A 22,888-nucleotide genomic window follows, 5' to 3' on the forward strand; every position below is an offset into this window, starting at 1 on the left:
CCTCCCTTTGTGGAGTTGTGGTGAGAGAGGTGTTTTGTTTCGAGACCTGTCCTAAGGGGACTCCGGAGAAGGTGGATATGAAACCGACTATGAGGGTGTAGCGCGTGAGATTTGTATGTGAAACGATTTAAAAATTTTTTTTTTTACATTTGAGACAGGGTCTTGCCCTGTTGCCCCGGGCCGAGTGCGGTGGCGCGATCCTAGCTCACTGCAGTCTCCACCTCCGGGGCTCAAGCCATCCTCCCGCATCCACCTCTCAAAGTGTTGGGATTACAGGCGTGAGCCACCGGGCCTGGCCAAAACGATTTATTTTTTTTTTTTTGGTAGTGACAACAGTCTCGATGTGTTGCCCAGGGTGGTCTCGAACTCCTGGGCTCAAGCGATCCTCCCGGCTCGACCGCCAAAGTGTTGGATGACAGGCGTTAGCCTCGCCGCGTCGTGAACCGGTTTTGAGCCCTTTTGAGAATGGGCGTGCTATATGCCCGCGTGGGTTCATGCGGCAAGCGCACCGCCACTCCCTCAGTGGCCCCCGTGGGGTGATACGTGATGTGGCTTAAGTGTGAGAGGCCGTCTGGACGCTTATGATTACCATGTTTGCGGGAGCGCAGCCACGTGCACAGGGACCGTGTGACATTCTGTGAGGCGTTTTGCGCTGGGTTCACCCATGATTAGAGGACTAGTGTGACTGTGGTGGTCCCTGAGAAGGGAAGAAGCTGGTTGTGACTAGGAGGGGCTGAGATGGATGCACGACAGATCTCTGGAGCAGGACGTCCTGAACCTTGGATATGTCCATAGGAGTGGTGTGAGGTGACTGTGTGTGTTTGTGTGTGAGTCCAGAGCTAAGAGGAGTGGAAGCTGGTACATATCATCTCCCAGAAGGGACAGATCCTTGGTAAGGATTTTTAACCTTGCTGAGAAACCAGTAACTCCATCACCAAGTGTAATATGAGGAAATGGTGCTTGTTTGAGAACAAGTGATTCTGCTTCTGTCTGATTCTTGTTCATGTATGTGAGATGATTTGCACTTGAAACTGTCACTGAGAAAGTGAGTGAAATATATGACGTACAGTTGGCCCTCCCTATCCATAGGTCCTGCATTGTGGATTCAACCAACCTTCAGTCGAAAATACCTGGGAATGAAATTGATGTTTGGATCGGTACTGAACTTGTACAGACTTTTTTTCTTGTCATCATGCCCTAAAACAATAGAATATAACAACTATTTACATAGTATTTACATGGTTATTATGTATTATAAGTAATTTAGAGAAGGTTTAAAGAATACGGGAGGATTTCCATAGATTATATGCAAATACTATGCCATTTTATATAAGGGACTTGAGCATCTGTGGATTTTGGTAGGGAGGGGTCCTGGAGGGACACTGAGGGATGACTGTATGTGAATGTGGTTTGTGAATATGCTCGAGTCCCTGGATGATTGTATGACAGTGATGGGGTACGTGATTAGATGGTTGTGGCTTTGAGATTGATGCGTATGTTTTAAAGGATTATGATTGAGTTGGAGATCGTGTGAGATTTTGTGTTTGAATGGGACTTGTGAGTTAAAGTGTGAATGAAAGATTGCGAGGTTATATGAATGTAGTAACTACATAAGAGAATGCAGTTATCTGGGATCCATGGATACTGTGCATTGGGGAAAATAAATAATCAGACCTTACAGGGATTACTTTTCAGGGTAGTTTGGCGGCAGCACTTTGTGTAAAGAAGGCATATCCATATCCAGTGTCTATTTCAGTGAAAAAAAAGCAGTCCAATGTAACCAACATGCCACCAGAGAATGGTGCCATACTGGGAACTCAGTGTTGGTCTCTGCACAGTCACTCTAATAAAAGCCATAGGTCCCTTTTGGAAGACTGGGAGAAAGATTAACAGTATAAATTTCTGGAAGTATATTGGTGGTCTTCCTCAAGGGGACCTGGCCTCCTCTTTATTCAAGGGCTTCTGGGCCTCTTCACTGGCGCAAGTCTGGGTATTCATTGAGGGACACTGACTTTCTGTCTTTATTAATCAAGTTATGCTTTTGTTCAGTTGACATAGAAGTCTTCCACTTACACAAATCAGTTAACACTTTAGTAGACTTCCCATCTATTTAACTTCCACCAAAGGAATATCAACTATCTTCCAAGATAGTTACCCTGTAAGAGGTATTTTCTTTGAAATGTTCTTTCCTGGCTGTTTTGCATCCTTTATTACAATAAATTATTGTTTCATATTTATTAAATTGTTTTAAATTAGACACTGGCTCTGAACTGACCTTAATTCCAGGAGACTCAAAACATCAATGTGACCTACCAGTCAGAGTAGGGGCTTATGGCAGTTAGGTAATGAATGGAGTTTAAGCTCAGGTCTGTTTCACAGTGGGCACAGCAAGTCCCAGAAGCATTCTGTGGTTGTATCCCCAGTACCATAAACATAATTTGGACTAGATCTACTTAGTAACTGGCAGAATCCCCACATTGACTATCTGACCTGTGGACTGAGGGCTGTTATGGTGGGAGAGGACAGGTGGAAGCTACCAAAACTGTCTCTACCTGGAAAAATAGTAAATCAAAAGCAATACCTCATTCTTGGAGGGATTGCAGAGATTAGTGCCACCACTAAGAAAAATATGCAGGGGGTGGGGCCACCCTATCCCCATTCAACTTGCCTATTTGGCTCTGCAGAAGATAAATGGGTCTTGAAGAATGATACTGCATCATCATAAGCTTAACCAGGCGGTGCCTCCAGTTGTAGCTGCTGTAGCAGCTGTGGTTTCTTTTTGTTTTGTTTTGTTTTGTTTTGTTTTGAGATGCAGTCTCACTCTGTCACCTAGGCTGGAGTGCAGTGGTACGATCTCGGCTCACAGCAACCTCCACCTACTGGGATCAAGCAATTCTCTGCCTCAGCCTCCCGAGTAGCTGGGATTACAGGCCTGGCTAATTTTTGTATTTTTAGTAGAGATGGGGTTTCACCATGTTGGCCAGGCTGGTCTTGAACTCCAGACTTAATGATCCACCTACCTCAGCCTCCCAAAGTGCTGGGATTACAAGCGTGAGCCACCACACCAGGCCCCCAAATGTGGTTTTGTAGCTTGAGGACATTAACACATCCTCTGCTATGTGGTGTGCAGCTACGGAGCTGGCAAATGCTTTTTCCTCCATCCTTGTTACTTAAAACCACCATAAGTAGCTTGCTTTTAATTGGTAAGGCCAGTAATACACCTTCACTGTGCTACCTCTGGGGTATGTCAGCTCTCCAGCCGTACGTCATAATTTAGTTCACAGGGATCTTGATTGCTTTTTCCTTCTACTACTACTGGGCCGAGCGCAGTATCTCATGCCTGTAATCCCAGCACTTTGGCAAGCCAAGGTGAGTGAATCATCTGAGGTCAGGAGTTCAAGACCAGCCTGGCCAACATGGTGAAACCCCGTCTCTACTAAAAATACAAAAATTAGCTGGGCATGGTGGCATGTACCTGTAATCCCAGCTATTCAGGAGGCTGAGGCAGGAGAATTGCTTGAACCTGGGAGGTGGAGGTTGCATTGAGCTCAGATCGTGCCACTGCACTCCAGCCTGGGCGACAAAGTGAGACTCTGTCTCAAAAAACAAACAAACAAAAGATACTGCACTGATCTATTACCTTGATGCCATTACACTGATTCAACCTAGTGAATAAGAAGTAGCAAGTACTCCAGATTTATCGATAAGACACTGCATGTCAGAGGATGGAAAGAAATCCAACAAGAAATCAGGGTCCTCCTACCTCACTGAAATTCCCAGGGGTCCAGTGGTGTGGAGCATGGTGAGATATCTCTTCTAAGATGGAGGATAAATTCTGCAGTCAGAAAGGGGCACAATACATAGGGGGCCTCTTTGGATTTTGGAGGCAATACATTACTCACTTGGATGTGTTATTCTGCTGGCCATTTACCACGTGATCCAAAAAGCTGTTAGTTTACAGTCGGGCTCAGAACAAAAGAAAATTGCCCAACAGGTCCAGGCTGCTGTGCAAGCTGCTGTGCCACTGGGGCCACATGATCCAACAAATCTAATGGTGCCTCAAGTGTCAGTGGCAGAGAGGGATGCTGTTTGGAGTCTTTGGCAGGGCCCAACAAAGGAATCACAGTGCAGGCCCTTAGGATTTTGGAGCAAAGCCCTGTCTTCATTTTTAGAAAACAACACTTTCAAGGCAGTTTTGGCTGCTATGGGACCTTAGTAGAGACTGAACATTTAATCATGGGCCACCAAGTTACCATCACGAAAGGGGTGTTATCTGACCATACTAACCATCATGAAAGGGGTGTTATCTCACCCACCAGGTCATTAAATTAGGTAGTGTACACAGTAGTACTCCCATCATCAAATGTAAGTGGGATATATGTGATCAGGCCTCAGCAGGCCCTGAAGGCACATATTATGGGAAGAAGTGGCCCAAAGCCCATGGTTCCCCCTCCTGCTACAGTACTTTCCTAGCCTGCACTCGTGGCCTCATGGGGATTTCCATTAGAGTTAGAAAAGACTTAGGCCTGGTTTACAGATGGTTCTGCGTGATAGGCAGACACCACGTGGACAGCACTACAATCCTGTTCCGGGACATCCCCGAAGGACAGTGGTGAAGGGAAATTCTCCAGTGGCTGGAACTTTGAGCACTGCATCTGGTTGTTCATTTTTCCTAGAAGTAGAAACAGCCAGCTGTGACATTATATACCACCTCATGCACTGTAGCCAGTGGTCTGACTGGATGGTCAGGAACTTGGAAGGAACATTATTTACAAACTGATGATGGCCAGTGCGGTGACTCACACCTGTAATCCCAGTGCTTTGGGAGGCCGAGGCAGGCAGATCACCTGAGGTCAGGAGTTCGAGACCAGCCTGGCCAACATGGTGAAACCCCATCTCTATTAAAAATAAATTAGCCAGGTGTGGTGGCATGTGCCTGTAGTCCCAGCTACTTGGGAGGCTGAGGAAGGAGAATCGCTTGAACCCAGGAGGCGGAGGTTGCAGTGAGCTGAGATCGTGCCACTGCACTCCAGCCTGGGGGACAGAGTTAGACTCTGTCTCAAAAAAAAAAAAAAAAAAAAACCCCAGAAACTGGGGACAAGAAATTCTGAGAGAGAGATATGGACCTCTCCGAACAGGTAAAAAAAAATAAAGATATTTGTGCCCTATGTGAATACTTACCAAAGGGTAATCTCAGCAGAGGAGGATTTTTAATAATCGGGTGCATAGGATGACCCATTCTGTGGGTATCAGTCAGCCTCTTTCCCCAGCCACCCTTGTCATCACCCATTGGCTCATGAACAAAGTGGTCATAACAGCAGTGATGGAAGTTATGCATGGGCTCAGCAACATGGACTTCCGCTTACCAAAGCCAAACTGGCTACAGACACTGCTGAGTGCCCAGTTTGCCAGCAGCCAAGACCAACACTGGTTCCCCAGTATGGTACCATTCCCTGGTGGTGGGTTGATACATGGATTGCTTCCATCAAGGAAGGAGCAGTATTTTTTCTTACTGGAATGCACACTTTAGATATTAATTTGTCTTCCTTACACAAAATGCTTCTGCCAAAACTACTCTCGAGACCCTTCAAAAACGAAGGTTTGGGTCACCACACCAGGTAATGAACCACAACCAGCTGAGGGCAAAAGGAATACATAATAGATAATGCAAGAAGGTAGGTATGAATACTAGCTGTAACCACATGAGCAGTTACAGAAACAAAAACTGTAATTGTCCTGAATGTGTCTTCCCTATTTTGTAATAAATCTGTGTACAACAAAGCTTTGTTTTCATCCTTTTCATATCTTTATCATGTACAGTTAAGATGTACTGACTTTATATTAGGGTATTTAAATATTGTTAACTTTATAACAGTTTTTAAGTTATGGGTTATCAAGGAGAAGCATTAACATCACCCAGACTTCACATCCTCTTCTGAGGAAGGGTTAGTTGTTTTTGGTTGTATGCAGAATAGTTATATCATGTTAAGCAGAAGTGGAATCTTGTTACTGTCTTCATTCAGATATGAAGTATGGTTTTAGGAGATGCTTATGTGTACCAAGTTGACAAGGGTGGACTTATGATGGTTGATTTTATATGTCAACTTGGCTGGGCCATGATCCCGATATTTGGTCAAACATTATTCTGGATATTTCTGTGGAGGTGTTTTTTGGATGAGATTAACATTTAAATCAATGGATGAGATTAATATTTAAATCAATGGACACAATGGATGGGCCTCATTCAATCAGTGAAAGTTCTTAATAGAACAAATACTAATGTCTCCTGAGCAAGAAGGAATTGCGTTAGCAGACTGCCTTTAGACTCGAACAACTCTTCCCTGGGTCTTCAGCCTGCTGGCCTGCCCTGCAGATTTTGGATGTACCAAGCATTGACAATTGCGTGAGCCAATTCCTTAAATAAATCTTTCTATGTGTGCGTACACACACACACACACACACACACACACACACACCCTGTTTGGTCTGTTTCTCTAGAGAACCCTAATATACTGTTCTAAGTATTTTACCTGTATAGTGTCATTTAACTCCCCTCAGAGACCTGAGGGCATTATTGATACCATTCCCAGTAAACTGATGAAGCAGGTGAGGCACCAAGATCTTAAATAACTTGCAGAATGTCACAGAGTTCCTAAGAGATACAACTGGAATTTGAATTTCAAAGCCCTCAATCTTTAACTATTAGACTACCATTTGCCAACTTTACACCTGCTATTCTGTATCCCCTCTGCTTCATGAAGCCATTCCTAATGAGTATCTTTACTTGCCAACTAATTTGGAATGAAAATCGTTAGGATTATGTGTTCTATTATATGATATTTAACACACTGTTTATTCTCAAACATTTTTATTTACTAATTATTATCAGGAATTCTTCAATGAGCGTTCTTGTAATACTATTTTGTTCATTTTTGTAATTACTTCCCAAGAGACGGTGTCCTAGAAGGGGGATTTTGGAGTAAGACATTGGGCATGCCTGGCAACATGCAAGAACTTGTGCTTCAATACTTGGAGGAAGCACAAATTATTAAGATATAATTGCTGCCTTTGTATTGCTTATAATCCAGCAGGGGAAATAAAAGTAAGTCAAAGGTAGAGCATGACAAAGACTTCTGGAGAAGTACAGATGATAACCCTGGGAGTTCCCAAAAATTCATAACAGCTCTGGGTATGAATGAATGTCCTCTATTCATGTGTATGCATTACAGATTAGAGTCTCTTGGTGTTGGGTCTAAGGGCATCCTCTTACTGATAGCAGGGCATTATGGCTAATATATCAGAAGTGAAATAAATCCTTCTGTTAAGAGGCATATAAAACGAAGCAGCAAATCCAAGGTAAGGTTTAAGCCTCTCAGCCCTTCTTCCCTGGGAAGAATACCCAAAGTCATAGTGGGATCAAAATTAATATTTTTTGAACATAAGAGCAATCATTCATTGCATAGTATTTAGAATATGCTGAGCTATAAATCTAAAGACTTCTTAAAGTTTTTTTTTTTTTTGGAGACAGAGTCTTACTTTGTTGCCCAGGCTGGAGTGATCAGCCCTCAGTCTCCCAAAGTGCAGGGATTACAGGCATGAGCCACCACACCTGGCCTAAAAGCTTTTTAAATCTACTTTTTGAAAATCTTCCATTTAATAAAATGTCTTAAACATATATCCTAAAATCAGATGGTTCTTGCAAAGAAAATAGGAAGTATATGTAACAAGTATACTTAAGTTTAAATTTATAAAAGATACTTAAAACAAAAAATCAGTATCACAGCCTACTAAATGTTAAATGCTAAAGGTATACTTCAGCTGGGTGTGGTGGCTCACATGTGTAATTACCAGCACTTTGGGAGGCCAAAGCAGGAAGATTGCTTGAGCCCATGGAGTTGGAGACCACTCTGGGAAACAGAGTATGACCCCATCTCTACAAAAAATAAAAAATTAGCCAGGTGTGGTGGCATGTGCCTGTGGTCCCAGCTACACAGGAGGCTGAGGCAGGACGATCAGTTGAGCCCAGGAGGTCAAAGCTGCATGAGCCATGTTCATGCAGTTGCACTCCAGCCTGGGTGACAGAGAAAGACCCGGTCTCAAACAAAAATAAAAACAAAACCAAAAAACCCAGTATATCTGTAGGTATTTTTCTTTCTATTGCTGATGTCTGATAATCTGTATGTATATACGTACACTTTGATAAATGGCATAGCTGTACATATTGTATAGTTACCTGCTTTAGCCACTGTCAGCATGTCTTGGATTTGTCTATATTTTTCTATTCTAAAACTTTTTTTTTTTTTAACTTATCACTTAACAGTTCGTTGTGAGGAAGTTCTGGAATTTTTAAACTAGTATATTCCCGCTAGACTCAAAGCTGAACCATGCCAGAGAAACTTCTTCCATATGCTGCCTAGCTGCTATGTATGTATACCCCAACCTCCCATTTCCCTCGGGGTCACGTGGGACTTACTTTCAGTGGCAAAAACCGCAATTACTTTTGTACCAACCTAATAGATTTAGAATGTTTTTTGTCATTTGCAGGACTGTCACTTCCAGGGATAACCATCAAGTCCTCCAGGTGCATAGTGAGGGGCTGAACCCTGCTTAGAGGGATGTAACTGCAAGGATGTGATGTCAGAGCCTAGTCTTGCTAGTTAAGAATAATTTCCTGGCCAGGCACCGTGGCTCATGCCTGTAATCCCAGAACTTTGGGAGGCTGAGGTAGACAGATCGCTTGAGCCCAGGAGTTCGACACCAGCCTGGGCAACATGGTGAAACCTCATCTCTATTTATAAAAATAAAAAAATAAATTTTTAATAATATTTTCCTTCATTATTTATAATCTGCTTGCTGAGAGTATTTTCCTTCATTGTGAGTCTCTTGAGAGCCTTTGAAGCACTGATCTGACATTTCTATAACTGGAAATAATTAACTGTTTTTATTATTGAGGCTTCATTTTCTTGACACCTAAGGTGACTTTATCTTCTTCTGTCTCATATATTCCTCTCCCTGAATTGCCATCACCACAACAGGCCTAAGTCCAATTTCTTTTCCTATATACAGGACCTTATATCTCTAAGTCAGATGTGATTTTCCCCATTGAAGAAAAGGAGATAGCCCTGAATGTGGAGAGAGTAATGTGTTAAGGTGCCTCAAAGAAGAGGGAAGCCATTGCAGGTAAATGCTCAGCTGATATGAAAAGTCAAATCTTCAAGGTATTGTTTGAGAAGCTCTGCCCTCAGTGGCCAGGGGAGAGAACTGAGGTCTTCAGTCTGAGTTCCTAAAGACATCTCACCATCACCCCCTGTGTCACTGTGCCCGTAGCGCCTTCTATAATTCTTCCAGTTTTAAGGAGGGAAGGATTAGCCTTATAGAGTTTCTGACTGTAAAAGAAATACATACTGAGCATTAAAATTCAGGAAACAGAGAATCCTACTCTGCACAGCAAAGGAAACAACAGAATGAAGAGACAACCCAAAGACTGGGAGAAAACATTTGCAAATCATATATTGGTTAAGGGGCTAATATCTAAAATATAAAAGGAACTCAGACTTCTTAACAATAAGAATACAAACAACCATATTAAAAATGGACAAAGGACTTGTATACATTTCACAAAAGAAGACATACAAAATGCTAAACATTGCTAATCATCAGAGAAATGCAAATTAAAACCACAGTGAGATATCACCATGCACCTGTTAGACAAGTTACTATAAACAAAGATGAACGATTAGTGTTGGTGAGGATGTAGAGAAAAGGAGCATTTGCACACTGTTGAGGGCACTGTAAATTAGTACAGCCATTTTGGAAAACAGTGTAGAGCTTCCTCAAAAAACAAAAAATAGAATTACCATATGATCCAGCAACCCCACAAGGAATTGACCTCAGTATGTCAAAGATGTCTGCTCTCCCATGTTCACTGCAGCATTATTCACAATAACTAAGATATGGAAACAAGCTAAGCATCCATCAATGGATTTTTTTAAATGGAGGAATAGTATTCCACACGGTGTGGAATAGTATTCAGCCTTAAACATGAAATTCGGTCATTTGCAACAACATGGGTAAACCTTCTAGGTTTACCTAGAAGATACTATGTTAAGTGAAATAAGCCAGGCACAGAGAGATAAATACTGTATGATCTCACTTATATGTGGAATCTAAAAAGTTGAACTCTTAGAGAGTAGGAGGGTGGTTATCAAAGACTTGGGGGTGGGGATGTGGTGGATAGGGAAGGGAAAATGCTGGCTAACAGGTAAAAAGTTTCATTTAGATAGGAAGGATCTCTTGAGCTCAGGAGTTTGAGGTGGCAGTGAGCTATGATAATATCACTGCACTCTAGCCTGGACTACAGAATGACATCCTGTCTCAAAACAAAAAAAAGAGGTTAAATTACAAACTACTACTATGTACAGCAACATGGATATAATGTTATAGCTATATATAGATACATATGTGACACACCTGTAGTCCTAGCTACTTGGGAGGCTGAGATGGGAGATCACCTGAGCCCCAAGGAGGTTGAGGCTATAGTGAGCCATGATTGTGTCACTGCACTCCAACCTAAGCATTGGAGTGAGACCACGTCTCAAAAAACTCTCAAAATCGAGGGAAAGATGTTATATCTATCTTCTATGTTATATCTGTATATAGATACATATAGATATAACATTATAGAAATAATGTTCAAAAAAGGAGGCCAAACACAAGAGTACATACTATGATTCAATCTATATAAAGTTTAAAACTAGACCAAACAGTTCTATTAGAGAGGTCAAAATAATGGTTAACTTTGAGGTGTAATGATTGGGAAGAGACATGAGGAGCCTTCTGGGATGTTGGAAAGTTTCTATGTCTTTAATGGTGGTTGCATGAGTTTATTTTTTTTTAAGTCAGCAAGGGATAATTTTAAGATTTGTGCTTCCTCTCTCTGTGTGTGTGTGTGTGTGTGTGTGTGTGTGTGTGTGTGTGATTTCATGTGTTCATTTATTTTACCCATTTTTTTTCTAACAGGTTTTTGGGTCTTTCCCTCAATTTTAAGAGTTTTTTGTTGGTTTTTTTTTTTGAGACAGGGTCTCACTCCAACACTCAGCATGGAGTGCAGTGACATAATCATGGCTCACTACAGCCTCAACCTCCTTGTGGCTCAGGTGATCTCCCACCTCAGCCTCCCAAGTAGCTAGGACTACATGTGCGTCACCACATCCAGCTAATTTTTTGTATTTTTAGTAGATACACAATTTCACATGTTGCCCAGCCTGGTCTCAAACTCCTGGGCTCAAGTGTTCCACCCATCTCAGACTCTGAAAGTGCTGAGATTACAAGTAGGAGCCATACACACTCAAAATAAGTTGAATATCTGTATTTTTTAAATCACATTTTTCTAACTACAAAACCAATTTTCTTTCAATTCTGATTTTTATTTCTGAAGCCCATATTTTATTACACTGAATGAAACCTGTGCATGGGTAATTCATTTAAATAAACAAAATTTCCACTGGATTGGTGGATTTAAAAGACTAATGATGGCTAGGTGTAGTGGCTTATGCCTGTAATCCCAGCACTTTGGGAGGCTCAGGAAGGTGGATCATGAGGTCAGAAGATGAAGACCATCCTGGTCAACATGGTGAAACCCTGTTTCTACTAAAATACAAAAAATTAGCAGGGTGTGGTGGTGCACGCCTGTAGTCCCAGCTATTCAGAAGGCTGAGGCAGAGGTTACAGTGAGCCCGATCGCGCTACTGCACTCCAGCCTGGTGACAGAGCAAGAATCCATCTCAAAATAATAAATAAATAAATAACAGACTAATGATACCATATAGTAGTGAATAGACACTTTCATAGTATGTTGTATATTGGTGCAAACTTAGGGCAACTGATAAAGATGTGTAAGCAGGTTTTTTTTGTTTGTTTGTTTTTTGAGATGAGTCTTGCCCTGTTGCCCAGGCTGGAGTGCAATGGTGTGATCTTGGCTCATTGCAACCTCCGCCTCCCAGGTTCAAGCGATTCTCCTGTCTAAACCTCCCAAGTAGCTAGGACTACAGGCGTCTGCCACCACGCCCGGCTAATTTTCTGTATCTTTAGTAGAGATGGGGTTTCACCATGTTGGCCAGGCTAGTCTCAAACTCCTGACCTCATGATCCGCCCACCTCAGCCTCCCAAAGTGTTGGGATTACAGGCGTGAGCCACCACGCCTGGCCAGCAGGTTTTAACTCAGTAAAATATCTGAGACACTATCTAAAAGATACAGTTCCATCTGTGTACAGAAAGGCATATGCAGTAAAACATTGCATATAATGGGGAAAGCTGGAAATAAGTTACATATGTAAACAAAACAGGGCAGCCATAAAAAATTATGACAGAGTTCATAATTTGGTGACATGAAAATTTGTTCACTATATTTGGTTAGATGAAACAGGTTGATTTCAAAACAGAATTGTTATATAACCCTGTTTTGAATGAAAATCCTATATGCCTGTATCCATGCGCTTATTCACAAACGAGGTGAAGCGATTTGTTATAAAATATTCAAAGAGCTTTACTTTAAGTTTTTAAATATTCTCCAATCTTCTGAATTAAGAATCTACTAATTTTACAATGCGAGAAATCTGCTTTGAGAGCAGAAAAAAATAACAAAAGGAGATATGTGCATGATACACGGAATGCAGTGTTGAAATGGTCTGAATTCTGGCTGAAGAGACCCAAACTTTCTTCACAGACCTTACAGAATACTAATTCAAATATTGTCTTAAAGGTCCTAAATCTAAAATCCTAAGATTTTAGACACAATGAGTTCTTATCAGTTGTCCCTCCCCATCACGTCTTCCCAGAACTCTGCCTAAAGGACACTTACGACTCGAAAAGCCTCATTCCAAAAACAGGTCTGTGATTTTTTGATTTGTAGATTTTATTCCACCACTCGATTACCCCTTTTTGATGGCCTTTTCACTGCAGCTGGGGTCTATACGGCTATAAAGCGGGAGAAAAAAGGAAGCTGGGAACTCAGAGATGCAGAGCCCAAGAAACAATCGAGTCCAAAACTGGCACTTAGGTGGGTACTCACTCCACCAGGATCCCCTGTGTTAAACACCAGGCTGAGCACCGGGGATGAGGGTGCCCTGAGAAGACAACATGTGCCATGCTTCATTGCAAGATGACTCTGCTTAATATAGGTATCGATCGTAGTCCTCACAGGCACATGGGGAAGATCTTCAAAAGACCCCTCTGTCCCAACATTAAACCCAGCACTGCAGAAATGAAGCTCCACCCATTACACACACAACACCACCGACTTAAAGGCTCTTCCATCACTAGACCACAGCAGCACTGTCGTATGATGGAAGGACTCAGACCCTACAGTGTCACACACCCCACATCAAAGCCACCCAAATGTTCCGCATCCGAGCAGGGACAGGAGCACAATCACGCACCTGTCGCAGCCGCCTCGCCGCGCACATCGCCGCCTTGTCCTGGCGTCAAAAGCTCACACACGCACACGTGCACACACAGGCCCGAGTTACGGCCATGCACGCTGTGTCTGTTGCCCGGGAGCTCAGGGCTTCCTCACCGTGAGCGCCTCCCGCACCCAACCCAGGCACTATGAGAACTTGGAAAGGTAACCGGAGATCTAAGTTCGAAAGCCGCCCGGGAGCCTGTGGGAAATGTAGTCCAAGGCCGGAAACGCCCGGATGTGGAGAAGGCGCGCGCGTAGCCGTTGGCCTGCAGGAACGCGCCGCGTAGACACCTGGGAGGCACCGTCCGCGCGGGAGTGCGCGTGCGCAGACGCCCGGCAGGCGACTGAAGGTGAGGCTGGCGGGTCTGCCCAGCGCTGAGAAAGCGGGTGATGGTGGGACCCGTAGGGAAAGCGGAGTAGGGAGGCGGGAACCTGGGCTGGGGAAAGCAAGAAGGGAAGAGAAGCAACCTGGGTCGAGAAGTTGGCAGGAGGAAAGTGCGAGTCCGAGCCCCAGAGAAGGCTAGAAGGGAAGCGGGAACCAGAGCGCGGGCCGGGGAGCGCCTGTAAAAGGGAACCGGGAGCCCGAGGCGGGGCTGAGCGCCGCAGTGGCAGGAATTTCGTCCGATTTTCTTCCGCCAGCTCCTGGAGCACGGCCTGGCACACAACAGGCGCTCCGTGTATATGGCTTTTCGTACCTGTCCTGTGTATTGTGGTGGGGGAATGTGTTATTCTGCGTGACGTTGTGGAACTGGTTGTTTATGAAGGTGCTAGGGTCCCTGCGTATGTTAAGTTTTAATTTAAATTAGGTGCGAGTCAATTTGTCTTTGAGCTTGTGTCCGGCTTTGGAGAGGCGACAGTGAGGGCATTGTGAGTGAAATATTGTTACTTTTTGTAGAAGTATAAGTTATGTGAAATTGTGCACGATGTGGGCGCCTATGAGATTATGACTATCTGAGTGGGTGATACAGCTATGAATATGTCTAATTTCTGAAGTATTTTGTGTGCACGACCCATTATGACTATGAATGTGGCACATTGTGTGACTGAGGTGGAGTGCTTGAGAAACCGGGTTCTGACTAAAGTGTGCATTGTTTAGATTGATATTTGAGTATTGGGCATTTTATATGTGCCTGTAGAATTTTACTCTGGTAATTAAACAAGTAGAATAAGTAATTATTATTTTTAATAGAGTGGAAGGGCAAAATAATTTTCAAAGGGTAAGATCATAAATTGGGGCCAGGTGCAGTGGCTCACGCCTGTAATCCCGGCACTTTAGGAAGCTGGGGAGGACAAATCACCTGAGGTCAAGAGTTTGAAACTAGCCTGGCCAACATGGTGAAACCCTGTCTCTACTAAAAATACAAAAATTAGCCAGGCGTGACGATGCACACCTGTAATCCCAGCTACTCGGGAGGCTGAGGCAGGGGAATCACTTGAACTCGGAGGTGGAAGCTGCAGTGAGCCACGATCGCACCACTGCACTCCATCCCCGCCTCTCCCCTCCTCCCAAAAAAATCATTTATTGGGAAACCTGGTATTGACTGGTGACTGATATGCTTAAATGAATAGAACCACTGCGACAACGCAGAGAAAAACTTTATTTGATAACTGCCACTCTCAAAATTCCAATTTGGAGATATATATATATATATATATATATATATATTTTTTTTTTTTTTTTTTCTGGATGAATTCCTTCTGCTGGAAGTCTGCAATGTGAAATGATACATGATTAGTTTTTTTAATTCCCCAACCTTTATTTTGTCTTCTTTTTACTCCCTATAGGTAGTCTTCAGCTCTCACAGATTGGGAGCTGGGAAAGGAATGAGAAGTCAGAAGTCAGAGTCAAGAAGAGGCTAACATGACTGATAGCACTATAATTTAGTGTAAGTCATCTCTTACCTCCCAAGAGAACCTGCTGCTTAGAACCTTCAGATACACTTCCCTTCTTGTGGGCATAGCCTCTTCTCTAGCTGCCACCTCAGTGCTTCCTCTGGGCATGCAATGGCCCACCCACTCTGGTGGGTGAGTTTGTCCAGTCAGACCTCTTTGACAGGACCCAAGACAACCCAGACAGCCTCCACCAATGGGGTCTTCACTTAGTGCTAAGGTGAGAATTAGCCACCTCAGTCACTTTGCCCTCCCAACTCCTAGAAACATGCACCTTTTTGCCAAGAAGACTCTCACCACTTTGGTTCCTAGTGGCATCAGGTTCTGAGGGACCCCTTGTGTGTTGTAAAGACAGGAGACCATCACTCACTTCCTCCCCCCCGGAAAAACTGTTCTAAAAATAACTTAATCTCTTAAAAATACATTCTCCTCTCTCAGCCTCTCCACCCTTTTAAGGGAGGAGTTTAATGATAGCAAAATTTTACACTCAACAGCTGTATAAGATCCTATTCTGAAATGAGATTCTTTTAGAATTTTGTTTCATTCACCATCTTTGGGATATCAGCTATGACTGAGGCAAAAGATTTCTAAGTTTTCATCCTATTAAAAATGAACAGTGATAACAATTAGAAAATTCAGGGTTGTTGGAAAAAACATTAAGAAATCAATAGGAAGTGTGTGAGAAAAATAATGAAGAAAAAAGACTATTAAGAGATACAAAGGAAGTGACCTTATTAATTACATGATATATTAGTAAAAAGCACGTTTAAAAATAAGACTTTTGATTGGGCACAGTGGCTTATACCTGTAATCCCAGCATTTTGGAAGGCCGAGATGTGTGCACTCCTTGAGTCCAGGAGTTCAAGACTAGCCTGGGCAACTTGGTGAAACTCTGTCACTACAAAAATACAAAAATTAGCCAAGCATGGTGGCACACCCCTGTGGTCCCAGCTACTCAGGAGACTGAGGTGGGAGGATCACCTGAGCCCAGGCGGTCAAGGCTGCTGTGAGCTGTAATCACACTGCTGCATTCTAGCTTAGGCAACAGTGAGACCCTGTTTCAAAACAAAAGAAACTATAAAACTTTTAGGAAAAAACACATAGACATACATGTTAATAATCTTAAATTTGGCATGCATTCTTTTGGGGTTTCTTTTGTGATGATTAAAATGTTCCAAAATTAGATTGTGGATGAGTGGTCATTATGGTTTGTGAATATGCCAAAAGCCATTGAATTGTATGCTTTAAATGGGTGAATTGTATGGTATGTGAATTATGTATCAATAATGTCGTCAATTAAAAAATCTTGGCTAGGCCACCTCTGCATTATTTAATACTGAGCAAGCCGTGAGTGTCTCCTATGTTAGTTAATTTCAGTTACAATAGGACCTACCTCACTCAGGGTTTGTGTGAGGATCACTGGATCTACATCACAGGGAATTATTTTGGAAAGTGTTAAGAAATAATTGAATTCCAAATATCCAAGAGAAGGAAACTGGTTGAATTTAACCAAGCACAGTGCCACTGAGGAATATTTTGTAGCCATGAAAAGGGATCAGTTTCATGGATTCATGGAGAAGGGTCATCAGGATACTTTGGATTTGTTTGTGTGTTTGTTTGTTTGTTTTTTGAGACGGAGTCTCACTCTGTTGCCCAGGCTGGAGTACAGTGGTGGGATCTCAGCTCACTGCAACCTCTGCCTCCCGGGTTCAAGCAGTTATCCTGCTTCAGCCTCCCAAGTAGCTTGGGTTACAGGCATGTGCCACCACACCCGAATAGTTTTTGTAGTTTTATTAGAGACAGGATTTCATCGAGTTAGCCAGGATGGTCTCAATCTCGACCTTGTGATCTGCCCCCCTCGGCCTCCCAGAGTGCTGGGATTACAGGCATGAGCCACTGCACCTGGCCTGTTTGTTTCTGAGACAAGGTGTCACTCCATTACCCAGGCTGGAGTGCCATGGATCACTGCAGTCTTGACCTCCTGGGCTCAGGTGATCCTCCCACCTGAGCCTCCCAAGTGGCTGGGACGTCCACAGGCATGCACAACCATACCTGGCTGATTTTATTTTTATTTTTTTTTCAGTTGGGGTCTTGCTCTGTTTCCCTAGGCTCAAGCGATCTGCCCACCTTGGCCTCCCAAGGTGCTGGGATTATAGGAGTGAGCCACCTTGACTGGCCTCCAGGATACTTTGTTAGTGACAAAAACAACAGAGAATATTATATTCTATTTTTTATCTAAGTTTTTAGCTTATCCTTTCATTATTTTAATATAAGCAAATCTGTATATTTGCATTTATTTAAACCCATTTCACCACCACCACCCAAATTTAAAAAGAAAACAAAAACAGAACACTTCTAGGCCCCTTCCAGTCACCCTGGCACAGAAGTACCCTCTGTTCCAATTTTATCTCATATAAATGGAGTCATGCAGAATGTAGCCTTTTGAGTCTGAATGAAGATTCAGTAAGCATGTTGCAATCAGTAAGCTGTAACTGGGACTATAGGTACATGCCACCATGCTGGCTAATTTGTGTATTTTTATTTTATAGAGACAGGGTCTCACTATGTTGCTCAGGCTGGTCTTGAGCTCACACGATCCTCCTGCCTTGTCTTCCCAAAGTGCTGGGATTACAGGCATGAGCTCAATTCATTTGCTTGTTGCAATTCACTCATGTTATTGCATGTATCATTGCTTCATTCTTCTTAGTACAAAGTAGTATTCCATTGGCTGGATGGATGACAGTTGGTTTGTCTGGGTATCCATTGATGCACACTTGGGTTGTTTCCACTTCTAAGGTGATTATGAATAAAACTGCTATGAACATTTACATTTGGGTCTTTTTGTAGATACATGTTGTTTTTTGTCATGGATAGATAGGAGTGGGATTGATAAGTCATTTAAACAATTATTTTTAAATAGTATCTTTACATGGAATAGTTTTGCTTCTTGATTGTGGTGGTGGTGACACAAATCTAAATGTATGATAAAATGGTAAAAACATATAATGAATACGTGGAAAACTAGTGATATCTGAAAGAAGTTGGTGCATTGTGTAATGTCAATTTTCTGATTTTTTTTATTTTTTAGAGACAGAGTCTTGCTCTGTTGTACAGTACAGTGGCACAGTCATAGCTCACTGTAACCTCAAACTCCTGGGCTTAAGTGATCCTCCTGCCTCAGCCTCCTGAGTAGCTGGGGCTGCAGGTACACACCACCGTGCTGGCTAATTTGTATATTTTTATTTTTTAGAGACAGGGTCTCATTATGTTCCCCAGGCTGGTCTCGAATTTCTGAGCTCACACGATCTTCCTGCCTTGTCCTCCCAAAGTGCTGGGATTATAGGCATGAGCTTCCTATGGCGCCTAGCCAGTTTTCTGCTTTCGACCATGTACTATGGTTATGGAAGATGTGACCATTGTGGGGAAGCTGGGTGAAAGGTAAATGAGACCTCTCTGCATTATTTTTTCAAGCTTCTGTGAATTTATAGTCATTTCAAAATAAAAAACATAAATTTTAAGAAGAGCCTGCTGCAAGACTAAGAAGTGCCTACGGTGTCTGATCCCCTGTTGTTGGGCACGGATTCTGTTTCCTACTCTAGGCACTTTTGGACACAGCCATACAGAATATCTTATCCCATACCTGCCCCTGTGAGCCACTTACCCTTTCTCAAAGTTTCCAGCAACCTGGGAGTAGGCAGGATACAGTGGTTCACATCTGTAGTCCCAGCATTTTGGGAGGCCAAGGCAGGAAGATCGCTTGAGCCCAGGAGTTGTAGCAACTGAGCCTTAGCAACGTAGTAAGACCTCATTTCTACAAAATGCAAAAAAAAAAAAAAAAAAAAAAAATTAGCCTGGCTTGATGGTTTGCGCCTGTAGTCCCAGCTACCCAGGAGGCTAAGTAGGAGGATTGCTTGAGCCCAGGGAGGCCAGTGCTGCAATGAGCAGTGGTAATGCCACTGTACTCCAGCCTGGCAAACAGAGTAAGACCCTGTCTCAAAAAACAAAAATTAAAATTAAAAAAGTGGTTCGCTGGATGTGGGTAATGCATGCCTGTGGTCTCAGCTACGTAGGAGGCTGAGGTGGGAGAATCGCTTGAGCTGAGGAGGTCGAGGCTGCAGTGAGCCATGATTGTGCCACTGCATTCTAGCCTAGGCAAGGAGTAAGACCCTGTCTCAAAAACAAAATAAAAACAAGACTTGAATAAAAGAACAGGAAGAAACAACATGATAAAATGTCAAAACTTCCTAACATTTCATCCATTTCCATTAAGTTTTTTTTTTTTTTTGAAACAGAGTCTCACTCTGTCGCCAGGCGCCAGGCGCCAGGCTGGAGTGCAGTGGCACAATCTTGGCTCACTGCAACCTCCGCCTCCCGGATTCAGGCAATTCTCCTGCCTCAGCCTTCCGAGTAGCTGGGACTCCAGGCACACGCCACCATGCCCAGCTAATTTTTGTATTTTTAGTAGAGACGGGGTTTCACCATGTTGGCCAGGATGGTCTCGATCTCTTGACCTCGTGATCCGCCCTCCTATGCCTCCCAAAGTGCTGGGATTACAGGCTTAAGCCACCGCGCCCGGCCTTTCTGTTAAGATTTTAATGAAAATGTTTGAACTTTGTAGCATTGTTAGGAGAAAATAAACACCAGAAATTCTGAGAGAGAGGACTGTCAGGGAAGTAGCCCTAGTAGATACTAAACTGTTTTAAAACTGATAACTAGGCAATTAAATGAACAGTTCAGTGAAAATAAATATAAAGCCCAGATCTACTTAGATATATAATGGAAATAAAATACATGAAAAAGATGGCAGTTTTGATGAATGAAGGAAATACAGATTCTGGGGTACCTTGTGATAACTAGATGGCCAAATAATTTTTAAAATTGTATTTTTACAGTGGAAAAAAAAAGTCAAATGAGAAACTCTAAAAAATTATTGGCCAGGCGCAGTGGCTCACACCTGTAATCCTAGCATTTTGGGAGGCTGAGGTGGGTGGATCACCAGAGGTCAGGAATTCGAAACCAGCCTGGCCAATATGATGAAACCCCGTCTCTACGAAAAATACAGAAAAATTAGCTGGGCGTGGTGGCAGATGCCTATAATCCCAGCTACTCAGGAGGCTGAGGCAGGAGAATTGCTTGAACCTGGGAAGCAGAAGTTGCAGTGAGCCAAGATTGTGCCACTGCACTCCAGCCTGGATGACAAGAATAAAACTCTGTCTCAAAAAAGATTATTTGGGGTCGGACACAGTGGCTCACGCCTGTAATCATGTGGGAGCAGCACATGAGGCCAGCCTGGGCAACATTGTAAGACCCCATCTAATAAAAATTATTTAAAAAATTAGCTGGACGTGGTGGCATGTACCTTTCGTGCTAGCTACTTGGGAGGCTGAGACAGGATTGCTTGAGTCCAGGAGTTTGAGGTTGCACTGAGCTAGAATAGTGCCACTGTACTCCAGCCTGGGTGGCAGAGTATGACCCTGTCTCTAAAAAAGGAAAATTATGGTCAGGAGTGGTGGCTAATGCCTGTAATCCCAGCACTTTAGGAGGCCAAGGCTGGCGGATCACTTGAGGTCAGGAGTTTGAGACCAGCCTGGCTGACATGGTGAAACCCCATCTCTACTAAATATAAAAATTAGCCAGGCGTGGTGGCACATGCCTTTAATCCCAGCTACTGGGAGGCTGAGGCAGGAGAATCTCTTGAGCCTGGAAATGGATGTTGCAGTGAGCCAAGATTGCACCATTGCACTCTAGCCTGGGAGAGGAAGTAAGACTGTCAAAAAAAAAAAGAAAAAGAAAAATTATTTGGAACTCATACCATAAAAATAGAGGATTAATTTCCTTCCTTTAAAGAAATCTAACACCAATTCAGAAGATAAAAATAATAGAAAATGAAATGAATGATAAGACCATAGATAAGAAACTGAAAGTGTTATTTAAACTTAGGAAAAGAAGTTTATTGTTCATGGTAAGAAAACAAGAAACTAGAACCACAATTTACATCTGTTAGATAGACAAACATAAAAAGATTTGTAGGCCAGGTGCGGTGGCTCATGCCTGTAATCCTAGAGGCTGAAGCGGGTGGATCACTTGAGGGCAGGAGTTTGAGACCAGCGTGGCCAACATGGTGAAACCTGATCTCTAAAAAACTAAAAATTTAAAAAAAGATTTGTGTCAGTAGTATTCCTCAATGTGGAATGACAGGTATTCTCATATATTGCTGGCAGTACTATACATGGTGCAGCCTTAATGGAGAGCAGCTTAGAAGTAGTTAATAATAGTAGGCTGACTAGGAGAGAAAAGGTAGTGCTTGAGGGGAGAGGAGCTTGCCCAAAATCCATCCTAGTGCCCCAAAAGCCTGTATCTCTGACCTTGGGGATGAAACAGGATTTGCCTAGCTGGTTCTCTCCTCTATATTTATGTGGCATATTCAGAGTGGACAAGGATCAATACAAGGGAAATGGAGGCAATTTTAATGGGATTATAAGAACTGTGAGGCACATGTGGTTTCATGTGGCTTTTTTTTTTTTTTTTTTTTTTGTCTTGGCTTTGCCTTCTTAGGACCTGCCTCTTTTCTAAAGAGGAGCCCAAAGGAGGGACTGGTCGTCTATTTCATATCTCCAAACCATGGCTCAGGTAAGGCGATGGTTTCTCTCTACTTTCTGAAAGTTTTTTTTTTTTTAAGGATATTTGGACATATGTCTGTCTTGTCCTACATCCTCCTGCCTATCTTCCTCTCCAGAAAACTGGTCCTTACTTCTTCTCATATTGGTCAGATAAGACTCTACGTTCCACAGATGCTCCCAACTTTAACCAATGTTCACACATTAAGTGGATACGTCAGGCCAGGCATGGTGGCTCACACTTGTAATTCCAGCACTTTGGGAGGCTGAGACAGGAGAATTGCTTGAGCCCAAGAGTTCAAGACCAGGCAGCCTGGGCAACATAGAGAGACCCTTGTCTCTACCAGAAATTAAAAAAAAAAAAAAAAAAAAATGGCTAGGCACAGTGGCTCATGCCTGTAATCCCAACACTTTGGGAGGCTGAGGCGGTGGATCACCTGAGGTCGAAAATTCGAGACCAGCCTGGCCAACATGGTGAAACACTGTCTCTACTAAAAATATAAAAATTAGCCAGGCTTGGTGGCAGGCACCTGTAATCCCAGCTACTCAAGAGGCTGAGGCAGGAGAATTGCTTGAACCCAGGAGGCAGAGGTTGCAGTGAGTGAAGATTGTGCCGCCGCACTCCAGCCTGTGTATCAGAGTGAGACTCTGTCTGAAAAAATGAAAAGAATAAGCCAGGTGCAGGTGCAGTGGCATGTGCCAGTGGTCCTAGTTATTTGGGACGCTTAAGTGGGAATATGGCTTGAGCCCAGAGATCGGGTCTACAATGACCCATGATCATGTCACTCCACTCCAGCCTGGGTGACAGGAGAAGACTGTCAGTGGGTATATCATTCATCATCTCCTCTCTCAGTCTTCTCCCAGAAGCTATGTAGGGACACAAATGCATTTCCTTGAATTAAATGAAAATGTATTACTAAAT

The 22,888-nt window shown here is 43.0% G+C and overlaps 1 protein-coding gene across 5 annotated transcripts in view; it reads left to right on the forward strand.

The window, feature by feature from the left end:
• The first annotated feature begins 3 nt into the window (after positions 1-3).
• ZNF567 (zinc finger protein 567) overlaps positions 4-22,888 on the forward strand; it is a 48,709-nt gene continuing 25,824 nt past the window's right edge. The window contains exons 1-3 of one of the 5 annotated variants that reach the window (XM_064381418.1): positions 4-20; positions 15,245-15,345; positions 21,905-21,979. In XM_064381418.1, the coding sequence (XP_064237488.1) occupies positions 21,971-21,979 (9 nt within the window). In that variant the 5' untranslated portion in view covers positions 4-20; positions 15,245-15,345; positions 21,905-21,970. Of the gene's footprint in view, positions 21-13,843; positions 14,137-14,177; positions 14,327-15,165; positions 15,346-21,904; positions 21,980-22,888 lie in introns of those variants that run through there. The other 4 variants (XM_064381417.1, XM_021676537.2, XM_012437138.2 and 1 more) reach the window with 4 other exon arrangements.

Source organism: Aotus nancymaae, unplaced genomic scaffold (genome assembly GCF_030222135.1).
Source record: "Aotus nancymaae isolate 86718 unplaced genomic scaffold, 86718_ANA_hifiasm-v0.15.2.pri h1tg000028l, whole genome shotgun sequence".
Taxonomy (NCBI): Eukaryota; Metazoa; Chordata; class Mammalia; order Primates; family Aotidae; genus Aotus; species Aotus nancymaae.